Source organism: Perognathus longimembris, chromosome 8, assembly GCF_023159225.1.
Source record: "Perognathus longimembris pacificus isolate PPM17 chromosome 8, ASM2315922v1, whole genome shotgun sequence".
In the NCBI taxonomy this organism is placed as follows: domain Eukaryota; kingdom Metazoa; phylum Chordata; class Mammalia; order Rodentia; family Heteromyidae; genus Perognathus; species Perognathus longimembris.
This window is the reverse complement of record NC_063168.1, coordinates 63,156,914-63,170,579: the sequence shown is the minus strand read 5'-3', so window position 1 is coordinate 63,170,579 and position 13,666 is coordinate 63,156,914. Positions and strand designations below refer to the sequence as shown.

At 37.0% G+C, this 13,666-nt stretch overlaps 1 protein-coding gene across 5 annotated transcripts in view; it reads right to left on the bottom strand.

Moving 5' to 3' along the window:
- Itsn2 (intersectin 2) overlaps positions 1 to 13,666 on the bottom strand; it is a 120,848-nt gene that overhangs the window by 66,221 nt on the left and 40,961 nt on the right. For all 5 annotated transcript variants that reach the window (XM_048353326.1, XM_048353322.1, XM_048353324.1 and 2 more), the window contains 7 exons: positions 13,191 to 13,254; positions 11,769 to 11,906; positions 10,607 to 10,692; positions 9,374 to 9,636; positions 7,634 to 7,783; positions 6,413 to 6,553; positions 4,323 to 4,410 (listed from right to left, as the gene is read on the bottom strand). In XM_048353326.1, coding sequence (XP_048209283.1) covers positions 4,323 to 4,410; positions 6,413 to 6,553; positions 7,634 to 7,783; positions 9,374 to 9,636; positions 10,607 to 10,692; positions 11,769 to 11,906; positions 13,191 to 13,254 — 930 coding nt within the window. The remainder of the gene's footprint in view (positions 1 to 4,322; positions 4,411 to 6,412; positions 6,554 to 7,633; positions 7,784 to 9,373; positions 9,637 to 10,606; positions 10,693 to 11,768; positions 11,907 to 13,190; positions 13,255 to 13,666) is intronic.

Here is a 13,666-nt window from a genome sequence, read left to right as displayed (position 1 = left end):
AAAAAAGTTCTATAACAAAAGGATAAAAACATTTAATTTTAAAGAAGTTATTGTTGCTGGGAACTGGTGGCACACACCTGTAATGCTAGCTATTCAGGAAACTCTAGAGGACATATGCTGGAACAAGCTTAGGCAGATGAGCTCACCAGATTCCACCTCCAAAATAACTAGCTAAAAGTTGGACTGGAGGTATGGCTCAAGTGGTAGAGTAACTGAATTCAAACCTTGCTACAAGCATAACAAATTATTCTCTATATGTAAGATGTATGACATGATTCTTTGATAGTGAAATGACTGTTCCAGTGAAGCAAATTATTTATCACCTCATATACTTACCCTTTCTTTTTGTGGAAAGAGTATCCAAAATCTTGATTAGAAAATTTCAAGTATACATCACTATAAAGTTACTAGGCTGCCCATTAAGGCTCCTGAGCTTATTTATCTTTAACTCTAAGTGTGTACCTTTTGACTACATATTCCCTTACTCTCTGATCCCTGGTAATCACCAAACTACTGTTTTCCAAGTTCAATTATTTTAGATTCCACATGTAAGATCACACAGTATTTGTTTTTATTTGAGGAGCAGTATAGCTTTTTTTAAATTTTGTTGCTGAACTAGGGGTGGAACTGACTCAGGGCTTAATGCATACCAGGCAAGAGCTTTCTAACTGAGCTTATAGCCCAAGCTCAGTATTATTATTTAACAGTATTAATTCTATTCATGAACACAGAATATTTTCCATCTATTTACCTTTTTCAATTGCTTTTATGAATGCTATATTATTTTCAGTGTACCGATCTTTCATCTCTGGTTAAATTTATTTCTAAGTATATTTTTATTCTACCATAAACAGGATTGTTTCATTCATGCTACTGATTTTTGGATGTTCATTTTGTATCCTGTGACTTTATTCAACTCATTTATTAGTTCTAGCAGTTTTTTTTTGTGTGGAGTCTTCAGTGTTTCATATCTATAGAATCATGCCTCTGCATACACAGGGTTTGGATGCCTTAACTTTTTTATTTTTTGCCAGTCCTGGAGCTTGGACTCACTGTCCCTGGCTTCTTTTTGCTCAAGGCTAGCACTCTGCCACTTGAGCCACAGCGCCACTTCTGGCCGTTTTCTGTATATGTGGTGCTGGGGAATTGAAACCAGGGCTTCATGTATATACCAGGTAAGCACTCTTGCCACTAGGCCATATCCCCAGCCCCTTAACTTTTTCTTGTCTGATTGCTTGTGCTGGTGCTTTTAAGAGTTATATTCAATAGGCATGGCAAGAATGGGTATTCTTGCCTTGTATTGGATCTTAGATGAAAAGCTTTCTGTTATCCATATTGATTATGATGTTAGCTATGTGCTTTTCTTTCTATACCTATTTTGTTAAGAGAGTTCTATTATGAGAGGAATACTGAGTTCTGTCAAATGCTTATTCTGTGTCTACTGCAATGATTGTATATTTTAGCTTTCATTCTGTTAATGTTGTGCATGTGAGTATGATGTTTTCACAGAAACTAACCTTCCAAAAAGTTGTATCAGTTTAAGATACCAGTAGAACTTAATATGTAAGTACTGTATGCTGACATTACAATGGGTATTGTCAATCTTTTTAATTTTTTTTAGCTGGCAAAAAAGAAATTAAATTATTTTAATTTATATTTTCTTGCTAACTAAGTGAGGTTGAATAAATATCTACTGATGTTTATCAGCCATAGTTTTAAATTAAAAGATTTCATCCTGGGGCTGGGAATATGACCTAGTAGTAGAGTGCTTGCCTCCTATACATGAAGCCCTGGGTTCGATTCCTCAGCACCACATATATAAAAAAAGCCAGAGGTGGCGCTGTGGCTCAAGTGGTAGAGTGCTAGCGTTAAGCAAAAAGAAGCCAGGGACAGTGCTCCGGCCCTGAATTCAAGCCCCAGGACTGGCCAAAAAAAAAAAAAAAAAGATTTCATCCTTTGCTCATATTTTTTAATTAGGCTATTTTAATTTTTGATTCATAGAACCAAATGTAGGACCCAATTTCTTGTATGTTTTTCCAATTTTCTTACTGTTCATGTTTTTCATGATAAGAGAAGTCATTACTTCCAGGGGTTTCTGTTTGTTATTTTGAGACAGGGTGTTGCTTTGTAACCCAGGATAGCTTTGAACTGAAGATCCTTCTGCTTCTATCCACTGAGTGTCAGTAATATAAGTATATGCTGCCATACCTGGCTCCTCCAGGTGAATTATCTTGCTGAGATTTTTTTCCCCCTCAAAATAGATATACTTAAAACTGAAATGGGATACCCTCCCACCCTTACATTCTACATGACAGTGTCTCAAGTAAAATCATGGTGCTAGACAAGCAGCTGCTGTATGTATCCTATCATTTTATAGGACACTTCTTCAGCCCTTGGTCAAATCTAAGCTGACCTCCAGTGCCCTCAAAAACCATCCTCTTTGATCAAGAGCATGAAGGAGTTCAAGACAAACTTTTGTCTTCTTTTCCAAACACATTTTGTGATTTCAAAAAGCAAGCAAAAGTAAAATTAGGCCAGGCAGAGCTGGGAATATGGCCTAGTGGCAAGAGCGCTTGCCTCATATACATGAAGCCCTGGGTTCGATTCCCCAGCACCACATATACAGAAAACAGCCAGAAGTGGAGCTGTGGCTCAAATGGCAGTGCTAGCCTTGAGCAAAAAGAAGCCAGGGACAGTGCTCAGGCCCTGAGTTCAAGGCCCAGGACGGGCAAAAAAAAAAAAAAAATTAGGCCAGGTGCCAGTGGCTCACACTTGTAATCCTAGCTACTCAGGAGGAAGATCTGAGGATTACAGTTCAAAGCTAGTCCGGGCAGGAAAGTCTGTGAGACTCTTATCTCCAATTAACCACTAGAAAACCAGAAGTAATGCTGTGGCTCAAGTGGTAGAGCACTAGCCTTGAGCTGAAGAGCTCAGGGACAGCGCCTAGGTCCAGAGTTCAAGCCCCACAACTGATCCAAAAAAGAAAAAGAAAAAGCAACGGCAGTGAGATAAGTAAAAGCGTCTGAAAGAAAGAGCCAAACTGTTGTTCTGTTCAGTCACTTGCTACAGATCTGGGTTCTTGCCAAATTTTATTTTTAATTTTTAAAATATAATTTTATTGTTATTATTAAGGTGTTGTACAGAGGAGTTACAATTTCCTAAGTCAGGTAATGAGTACGTTTCTTTTTTGGACAGTGTCATCTCTTTCTTTACTTTCCCCCAGTTTTCCCCTCTTGTCCCTTCCCCCTCTTGTCCCTTCCCCCAAGTTGTACACTTCCTTTTCCACATAGCACATACTGAATATTATGATTGCATTTGTTCATCCGACTTTGATCAGCCTCTGCTTTTTAGAAGTTTACCTGCCCACAGAAAACATAAATTTATAATTTTATAGGTATAGCTATACTACTCACAGATACACCACTGCTCATTATCAGCTTTATCAATAAAGTGGTGTGGTATGTGAGCTTCTCATCTGTCTGGTTTCTTTGCTTTATCGTTTACTTAAACAATAGAGACCTGAGCCAATAAAAATACTACATTCCCATAAACAGTCTTATAATATTTGTCTCACAGGTGTCAGCAGGCCAAAGTGGTAAAATTCTTTGCATGAATCAAGAGTTAGATAAAAGGTTTAGCCGGGCACTGGTGGCTCACACCCATAATCCTAGCTACTCGAGAGGCTGAGATCTGAAGATCATGGCTCAAAGCCAGCCTGGGCAGAAAAGTCTGTGAGATTCTTCAGTTAACCACCAGAAAACTGGAAATGGATCTATGACTCAAAATGGTAGAACAAAAGAACAAACTAGAAAAGAGCAAAAGAACTTAGGAGAAAAGGACCAGGTGCTGAGTTCAAGCCCCATGATTGACAAAAAAAAAAAAATTAGGCAAGAAACACAATCTGCTTAGACATAATCATTGCTATATGCTATTTACCTTAGAATCCCAGGCTCAGTCTCATAGAAAAGTCTTCTCCAAATGGTTCTTTATAGTAAGTCAGAATTTTCACAAAATACACAAGTAATTTTATGTCAGAGCTAAATGTACATATTAATTATGGTCTAACATTTTATTCCATTGATATTTGAATAGAAATCAAAATATTATCAACGTAGTTCTAGATATTCAGAACACAATTCTTTCATTTGCTTTTTACTACTAAAGTGCTTTAACTGTATCTTTCAAGGTTTTCTGAAATTTTTAATTTATATGCAAAAATATTATTTTGAATAGAATGCTCCTTTTAAAACCTAGTAGAATATGACTTGACATAGTCATAGAGAAAATAATAAAAGGAGAAAACATAAATGTAAGGATCTTACCTGGTGTATTGTTAAGCTGCATATTTTTAATTCTTTCATTTAGTAGTTGCTTCTCAGGTACCAGACAGATAAGCTTATTTTGATATTCCTTATAAAAGCAAAAGCAGAACCTGATTAAAACTCTGTAATATCCAAGAATGTTTTGAAAACTTTAAAATATGATTTAATCACCTTTGAAACTTAATATACAAATAACATGTAGTTGTAAATGCTTTTAAGTTATGAATAAAGTAGAATGGAATTATGTAGATTTTAAAAGAAAATATTTATTATCAATTTATGAGTAACTAGATGAAAATTAAAGGCACAAAGGAAAATCTTCATCAATGAGGAATGTCTACATGCCCATAATTTTTCACATTCCAATGGATGATAGTGGACAAAGGGGAAGGGGAGTCTAAGCAGATAATGACAATTCAGAAGGCAAACATGTATGAAAAAGTGACAAAAAAACAAGTAGTGGTGGCTTATGCCTATAATCCTAGCTACTCTGGATGCTGAGATCTGAAGATTGTGGTTTGAAGTTAGCCCCAGCAGGAAAGTCCATGAGAATTAACCAAAACACTGGAAGGTGAGCTGAGGCTCAAGTGACAGAGCACTAGTCTTGGGCAAAAAAGCTCAGGGACAGTGCCCAGGCCCTGAGTTCAAACCCCAGGACTAGCTCTCTCTCTTTCTGTGTGTGTGTGTGTGTGTGTGTGTGTGTGTGTCTGCCTGTCTGTCTGTCTCTCTCTCTCTCTCTCTCTCTCTCTCTCTCTCTCTCTCTCTCTCTCTCTCTCACACACACACACACACACAAAGAATTTAGGGAGAAATAGGCAATCAGGTTTAAATCATGAAGAAAACGTTTTTGGCTTTCGTTTATATCTGCTAGGACAAAAGGAAAAGATTGATTACCAGTCCATACAGTAACAGGAATTGGGTAAGAGGACTCCAAATATACAGAACACTTCTAGAATGATGATTCTACAAACAAGAATAATTGACCAGACTCTATTCCTAAAGGAAAAAACAGATTCACCATATTTTTAAGGGACATATTCAACATTCTCTCATCACAATTCTGGAAACTTCCTAAAATGAGTATCAATAGTCATATTGCTTTTTTAAATGGTTTTTCATTTTGCTCCAATAGCGATATTGGTAATGCATGCTATGGAATTTTGTTGAGAGTCTCTCAAGAATTCCTATGGGCTAGGTTATATATCCTATAGTATTAAGAAGTAAGACTTCAGGTGGCAATTAAATCATGAGGATTATTCACTAAAGAATGAGATTAGTGTTCTTCTAAAAGTTGGACACATGGGTCAAGTGGTAGAGTTCCTATTTAGCAATCATAAAGCCCTGAGTTCAAACCTAATACCACACACACAAAAAAATATTTATGAAAGAGAATGAAATCAGGCACTGGTGGCTCACACCTGTAAATGCTAACTACTCAGGAGGCTGAGATCTGAGGATCATAGTTCAAAGACACCCTGAGCAGGAAAGAGACTCAGAAAAAGCAGGAAGTAATGCTGTGCTTCAAGTGGTAGAGTGCTAGTCTTGAGTACAAAGAGGTTCACAGACAGTGCCCAGGCCTTGAGTTCAAGTTCAAAAGAGAAAGAGCGAGACAGAGACAGAGAATGAAATCAACTGTTTTGCCCTTTCTACCATGTAGGGGTACAGGAAGAAGATGCCACTTCCATAGCAGAGAGCAAATCCTCATCAGACAATGAATTTGTTAGTGCCTTGACCTTCAAATCCCTATGCCTCCAGAACTGTAAGCAAAAATTTTCTGTTGCTTATAAATTACATGGCCTAAGATACTGTGTGACAGAAGCAGGAATGGACTAAAACAAATACATATTTTTATTCAAGAGTTCAAACTCCAAGTGATCAAAATCAATTTATGTATGAACGTTAAGCAGAACTTAACTACATGCCTAGCAATTTTAGGAGGCCTAGGACTTTCCAGTATTACATACAGGCTATGGATAGTTATGTCTGTCAGAATCTCAAAGGTATATGATCCCCAAAGCACAAGTAATCTACCAGAAAGAAGTGCTGGTTATGATGTGTGTTTAAGGACAATTTGGGAGCAGAGGACTTACCTGAAGCTCCTGTTGAAGTTGCTTGATTTCCATAATTTCCAGGTCACACTGCTTATCTAGAACGTCCAGCTCTGTCTTTTGTGTTTGCTTTCTGATTCGGACATCTTGAAGTCTGCCTGAGATCTGATGGTGTTTGCCATTCTATAGAACAATTATATAAAGATATAGTAACATAAAGTGCTAACAGGAAATATTCCTATCAGGAGAAAAATATTTATAAATTTTTGTAGTACTAGAAACTGAATTTATGACTCCACACTTGATAGGAAGGTACTCTATCACTTGAGCCACACACATTTTAGTTTGTTAAAATTTTAATTTCATTTATCATTCAGACTCAATTTCCCTCAATTTCAAATAAATTGTCTAAAGCTAAAGTAGAAAATATTTAAGAATTGTCTATAAATTCAAGAAAACTATCAGCAGTAAACATCTTCACAGTGTAGGAAGTGATATGTTAAGATGAGACAACACAAATATAACACACTGAAGTTTTCTTTCTGACTTCAGCACTTGGCCATATATTTATAGTATTACTACCACACAGGTAAACATGCATTTCTATAAAATCCTACTATACTATCAAGGTCATGCTTATAGGATCCAAGGACTGTAAAAGTCTAGACTTCTAGACTTTATTTTCTTACTTTGCATTTCAAAGTCTTTTAAGATCCTGAATTCCTGAAATCGAATATATAAAATCTACCAGTGAAATGAATAGTATTTGCTAAGAACTTAAGAACTATAGTTCTGCAGAACTAGAAGAAATTTTAAGACATTATGCCAGTGAACAATTTAAAATCATTTTTGTTTTTAGCAGTAGAATCTTTTTATCCAATCAAATCTTGGATAAATCACAATAAAACAACAAACTTTAAAAAAATGAGAAGGTATTTATTATAAATTTTGCCTTCTGTACTCTTTTTTTTTTGGCCAGTCCTGGGACCTGGACTCAGGGCCTGAGCACTGTCCCTGGCTTCTTTTTGCTCAAGGCTAACACTTGAGCCACAGCGTCCCATCTGGCCATTTTCTGTATATGTGGTGCTGGGGAATTGAACCCAGGGCCTCATGTATACGAGGCAAGCACTCTTGCCACTAGGCCATATCCCCAGCCCCCTTCTGTACTCTTTTTAAAAATATAATTCATTCATGAGATACATTTAAAAAACAATTACATTTTTCAACATCACTGGATAAATCCCACTTAAATTTTAGCCATACCAATGCTTCCAACTCAAGATGAAGACTCTTCTTCTTAGAGTTTAACCTGACAATTTCTTCTTGTTCTCTATTCTTTTGATTGAGAAGCTCCTGCCGACGAATTCTTTCCCATTCTAACCGACGTTGTCGCTCAAGTTCTTGTTTTGCTGCCTGAAAATAATGCATTAGCTCGTTTTTAGTTCAAACTCTTGAATTATTAAAAATAAAAACTGATAGGTTGATAGCTTCTAGTATTTAGTAAGCCACAGTGCATCAAGTGGGAAAATCTAGCTTTATGACCTAAAGACTTCATAAAAGTGACTTTATCCAATACATTTTGTTTTGTTGTTGTTGGTTGTGGGGCTTGAACTCAGGGCCTAGGTGCTGTCCCTGAGCTCTTTTGCTTAAATCTAACATTCTACCACTTTGAGCCACAGCTCCACTACCAGTTTTCTATTTATTTTATTTTTGTGGGTCTTGTGGGGTTTGAACTCTGGGCCTGGCCACTGTCCCTGAGCTCTTCAGCTCAAGGCCTTGAGCCTCTACCACCTGAGCCACAGCACCACTTCTGGTTTTCTGGTGGTTAATTGGAGAGAAAGAGTCTCACAAACTTTTCTGTCTGGGCTGGCTTTGAACCGCGATCCTCAGATCTCAGCCTCCTGAATAGCTAGGATTACAGGCCTGAGCCACCAATGCCCAGCACCAACACTCTGTTTCCAAGAATCATTCTTGTGTTATATTCATTTTTTCTCTTTTCTTTTCCTTGATTTAAAATTTTTGTTTTTTTAAATATAATTTTACTGTTAAGGTATTGTACCTTACTATTAAAGGCTACCATTTGACAATTCAGGTAAGGTGTACAGCTTCTTTTGGACGTCACCCCTTCCTTCACTTTCCCTGGGTTCCCCCTCCCATCCCTGTCTGCAAGTTGCACAGTTCATTTTCCAGATAGTATATACCAAATATCAGGATTGCATTTTTTCTTTTAAGAAACTAAAGGATAAATACAAATGTTAAGAGAAATAATTAAACATCTATTCTGGTATTACAGAAGAAAAAATATAATTATAGTTTTTCAGTGCATAATAACTTACTGTGCTCTACCCTTGGCCCTTTAAGACACATATAGAGCTCCTAGGGACCCCATTGAACACTCTCCTGAGGACTTATACAGGCCACCATCTTGATTTTTTTCTCTAGATCTTCACTCCCATCTATCTCCCTCCAATTTTTGATATTCTTAATCTGAATTCTAATCATGTGTTCATGTAATAACCTGCTCAGCCTGACTCCTTACTCAACTCAGCTGGGCAGGCAACCCTCCTTTGACTGAGGTATCATCTGCTCTCTCTCCCAACTTACCAGCCCAGAAAAATCTCTTATATGCAAGGATTCTCTTTCCCTCCTCACAGGAAGAGATTCAGAGTTGTACAGGATAAATAAGCTGATGCAGAGAAAAAAGCAAACTAAAATTTTTAAAATAAGTTTTCTTTTTTTTTTTAGTCTTGGGGCTGAATTCAGGGCTTGGGTACTGGTCCCTGAGCTTCTTTTGTTCAAAGCTAGTGCTCTACCACTTGAGACAGCACCACTTCCAGTTTTTTCTGTTCTTGTGGTACTGATGACTTGAACCCAGGACTTCATGCATGCTAGGCAAGCACTCTACCACTAAGCTGTATTTCCAGCCCATCAGCCTGGTTTTACTAATTGAAATTTATTCACTTATGAAATTAATGATTTTCTCAAGAGCTAAGTTAAAAATACCTCTCGTCTTTCTATCTCTTTTCTCCTTTCTTCCTCTCGTTGTCTCTCCAGTTCCCTCTGTTTCTCCAAGCGTTTTTCTAATTCAAGTTGTTTCTTCCATTCTTGTTCTTGTAATTCTCTCTGTTTTCGCTCCCATTCTTCCTTTTCTTTCTGGGCTTTACGTTCTGCCTCCCTCTGCTGTTGCTCCATCAAGACTTGGCGTCGTTTTTCCAGTTCCATATTCCCTCGCTCATAGTTGGCTTTCCTCTTGTCCTCAAAAGTAACTATATAAAGTACACTGTAAGTTCTCTCACATAGTAAAAGCCAACTAACTGAATCTAGATCAACACATGCCTGGTCATTATGAGTGCTTTCACTCAAATGTAAATAGGAATAATATAGATAAATGTAAATAGAAAAATATGTACTTTTTTCTAAAAATATGTAAGAAAACAAATTTCTATGTAAATACCATTCTATGTACAATTGAATGCTATTCAATGTTTTCTGCAAGGATAACCATAGCTATATGGGTATATATTTGGTTTACTTGACGTACGTCATTAACTTTTCAATAATTTAAAAGTTACATGTTCTAGGTACCAGTGGCTCACATATGTAATCGAGTTATACCGCAGTCTGAGATCAGTGGATCATGGTTCAAAGCCAGATTGGGCAGGAAAGTCTATGAGGCTCTTACCTCCAGTTAATCACAGAAAGAAGCCAGAAGTGGTTCTGTGGCTCAAGTGGTAGAGCACTAGCTTTGAGCATAAAGATGATCAGGTATAGCACCTAGGCCCTGAGTTTAAACCCCAGGACTGGCAAAAAATAAAATGTATGTGCCTGTACTCTTTCAATATTTCAAAGTTTTATTTTTAAAAAATCTAAAGATTTCATCACAAACTTGTTCTAATATATCTCCCTAAAGTGGGAGAAACATTCTAACTTGGGTGCTTCTTTCCAAGTTCATAAATTATCTCTTCTTCCTTCATACTCTTTTCATTTTTACTATCTTAATTTTATCAACATTAAAAATTCATCCCATTAGGCTGGGGATGTAGCTCAGTGGTAGAATCCTTGCTTAGTATGTAAAAAGGCCCAGTACTAAAACAAGTTTAAAAAATTCCATAAAATAGTTTTTTCATATACCCTATGAAAATTTTAAGGATATAAACATTTTAAATATTCATTTGTCTCAAATGAATAATTTAAAAGAACTGCCTATATGTATACAACTTAGATACTGAATAATACCTGGTAATTTCTTCTGAGGTTCTTCTTCTTGCATTTTCTGATATGAAGGCAGAGTTCCATTAATGGAATCAACTTGCTTCCCTCCTCTAAGAAAAGCAACATACAAATTTAGTGCCATACAGTCTAAGGATTGTCAGACTTAAAAATACAGACCAAAGCCAGGAGCCATGACTCACGCCTATATCCTAGCTACACATGAGGCTGAGGTCTGAAGATCACAGTTCAAAACCAGCCTGGGCAAGAAAGTCTGTGAGACTCTTATCTCCAATTAACCACTAGAAAACCAGAAGTGGTGCTGTGGCTCAAGTGGTAGAGCACTAGCCTTGAGCTGAAGAGCTCAGGGACAGTGCCTAAGCTCAGAGTTCAAGTCTCCTGACCGAAACAACAACAACAAAAATACAGATCAATAGACAGGGCATAGTGGCACCTGCTTATAATTCTACCTACTTTTAAAGGCAAGCTTGAGAGGACTATAGTTTGCAGCCAGCAGGAACAAAAAGTTAGGTAGATCCTATCTCAACAAATAAATTAGATATAGTGGTACACATCTATAATCTCAGCTACATAGTAGGTACACATCAAGATCCAAGGCAAACCCTGGGCAAAACCACAAGACCCTAGCTGATAAATATCTAGTTGGTAAATAAAATCTTAGCTGATAAATAAAAAAAAGGGCTGAGGGTAGGACTCAAATGGTAAAGTGCTTGCCTAGCAAATTTCAGGTCCTGAGTTAAAACCCTAGTACTACAAAGAAAATAAAACTATGAATGATTAAATGATTATTTATAACGTATTAAAGATATTGAAAACAGTAACTGTGGATCAAATTACATTTCAACTAATTGCTATTCTTGAGCAAGTTTTTCTTAAACTCTTTTTTGAGGGGAGGAAGTGAGTCATCAGGTAGGTGCTCTACCACTTGAGGCATGTCTCCAGCCCTTCTCTTAATCTCTTTAATTTTCAGTTCCTTATCTATGTAACATAGTGTGAAAATACATCTACTCCCCATGTATACATCTGTAATTCGTTGACTATTAACATCAAATATCAGTGCAAATATTTTGCTCTCCTTTAAGACTGGAGCAGAGGCCCAGTAAATCCAAAGTAAAATCATACCTGGTAAGTGATTAAACAACATCTCTTTGCCTCCAAAGACACTCACCTGAAAGATGGAGGGACAAGCTCAGGAGGTAACGTCAGTGGTAATGGCTGCCCAGCTTTGGCCATATCAGTGAGATGCATAGCTAAGATAAACTCTTCAGCTTTTAGTTGTCCATCACCATCAATGTCAGCTAGGGTCCTAAAGAAAATGTAAAAAAAATTTACAACTCAGAAAGTCTATTTGTAATGAAATACTTCATGAGGTTTGAAGAGTATGTGTGTACATTTTTTTAAATTTTTTTATTTTTTTTGGTGCTGGTCCTAGGACTTGTACTCAGGGCCTAGGCATTGTCCCTGAGCTCTTTTGCTCAAGTCTATCACTGTACTACTTGAGCCACATCACTTCTGGCTTTTTGCTGATTAACTGTAGATAAGAGTCCCACAGACTTTCCTGCCTAAGCTGGCTTCAAACTTTGAGCCTCAGATTTCAGCCTCCTGAGTAGCTATCAGCACCTGGCTGAAGAGTATAATTTTTTTATTTTCCAAGGAATAATCACGAAAATAAAACTTAGTGAAATGTGAATACATACAATAAAGTGACTTCATTTTTACCCTTCATTTTCATAATCCAAAAAAGAGGACAGAAATTATGAAAAAGAATAGGAAATAGCCATTATGTGCGAAGGTGGCTTGTCTTATTTCGTGTTCAAGGCATCACTCAAAACACATTTACATACATACTAGAAATGATATTCCCTGATTTCCCACAGAAATCATTTTATAAACTATAGTTTTAGCTAGACTGGTGGTTCACTCCTGTAATCCTAGCTACTCCAGAGGTTGAGACCTAGAAGATGGAGGTTTGAAGACTGCCCAGGCAGAAAAGTTTGTAAGACCCCATCTCCAATTCCTAACAAAATGTTGGACTGGAGCTGAGATTCCATATGGTAGAGCATCAGCTATGAGCCTAAAAGCCAACTGACAGCAGGAAACCAGGAGTTCAAGCCCTGGTACTAGTACATAGAACAAAAAGAAGGAGAGTTTTACATATAGAATAATTAAATGATAAGTTCTCAAGAAGGATATTTTGCATAATTATATTTGGTTTCAAAGCGAATACTAAATTTCGAATGGCAACTTTTTTTTTTTTTTTGCCAGTCCTGGGGCTTGAACTCAGGGCCTGAGCACTGTCTCTGAGCTTCCTTTGCTCAAGGATAGTACTTGAGCCACAGCACCACTTCCAGCTTTTCTCTGTTTATGTGGTACTGAGGAATTGAACCCGGGGCTTCATGTAAGCTAGGCAAGCACTCTACCACTAAGCCATATGCTCAGCCCTCAAATGGTCGGTCACTTTTATGGATAACTTTCAACAAAATTTTATGGAAGCAATTATATTTCTCTTTTTTTGTAGAAATAATCTCCTAGATAAAATTGTTATAATAGAGTAAGTATAGTTAAAAATGCTATTAATGGACAAACTCACCAAATAGTAGCTAGCTGAGTTTGAGAAAGATTTGACTGAAGAAGGGCATTTCTAGCTTGAAAACCTGAATGGAAAAATCATGAAGAAAAAATTATTTAGCCTCTTTAAAGTCATTCAAACCCAAACAACTATACTTATAAATAATATTGCTGCTTCTTGGGAACTTTTGACATTAATATTTACCATATGCCCAGAGGCACTGAGTATTCAATAGTAATCAAACCAGTTTTTCTTGCAAGAAGCTTAAAATCTAGAATTAGTAAGTGTCCCCTGTAGTTTCCTTCATCAAGGTATCAATACATACAAGTGGCTGAGGTGAAGAAAGAGATCACCAAGCAGAGTATGAGAAGCTCTCAGCCTTCTTGTACTCTAACAGGACTTCCTTAGCTCATTCTCAGATTTTCTTTCCTGACTATTCCTCTGTCTCCATTCTACTTTTCTCTAAAGAATGTGCAAATCCTGCCATTCCTCCAAGG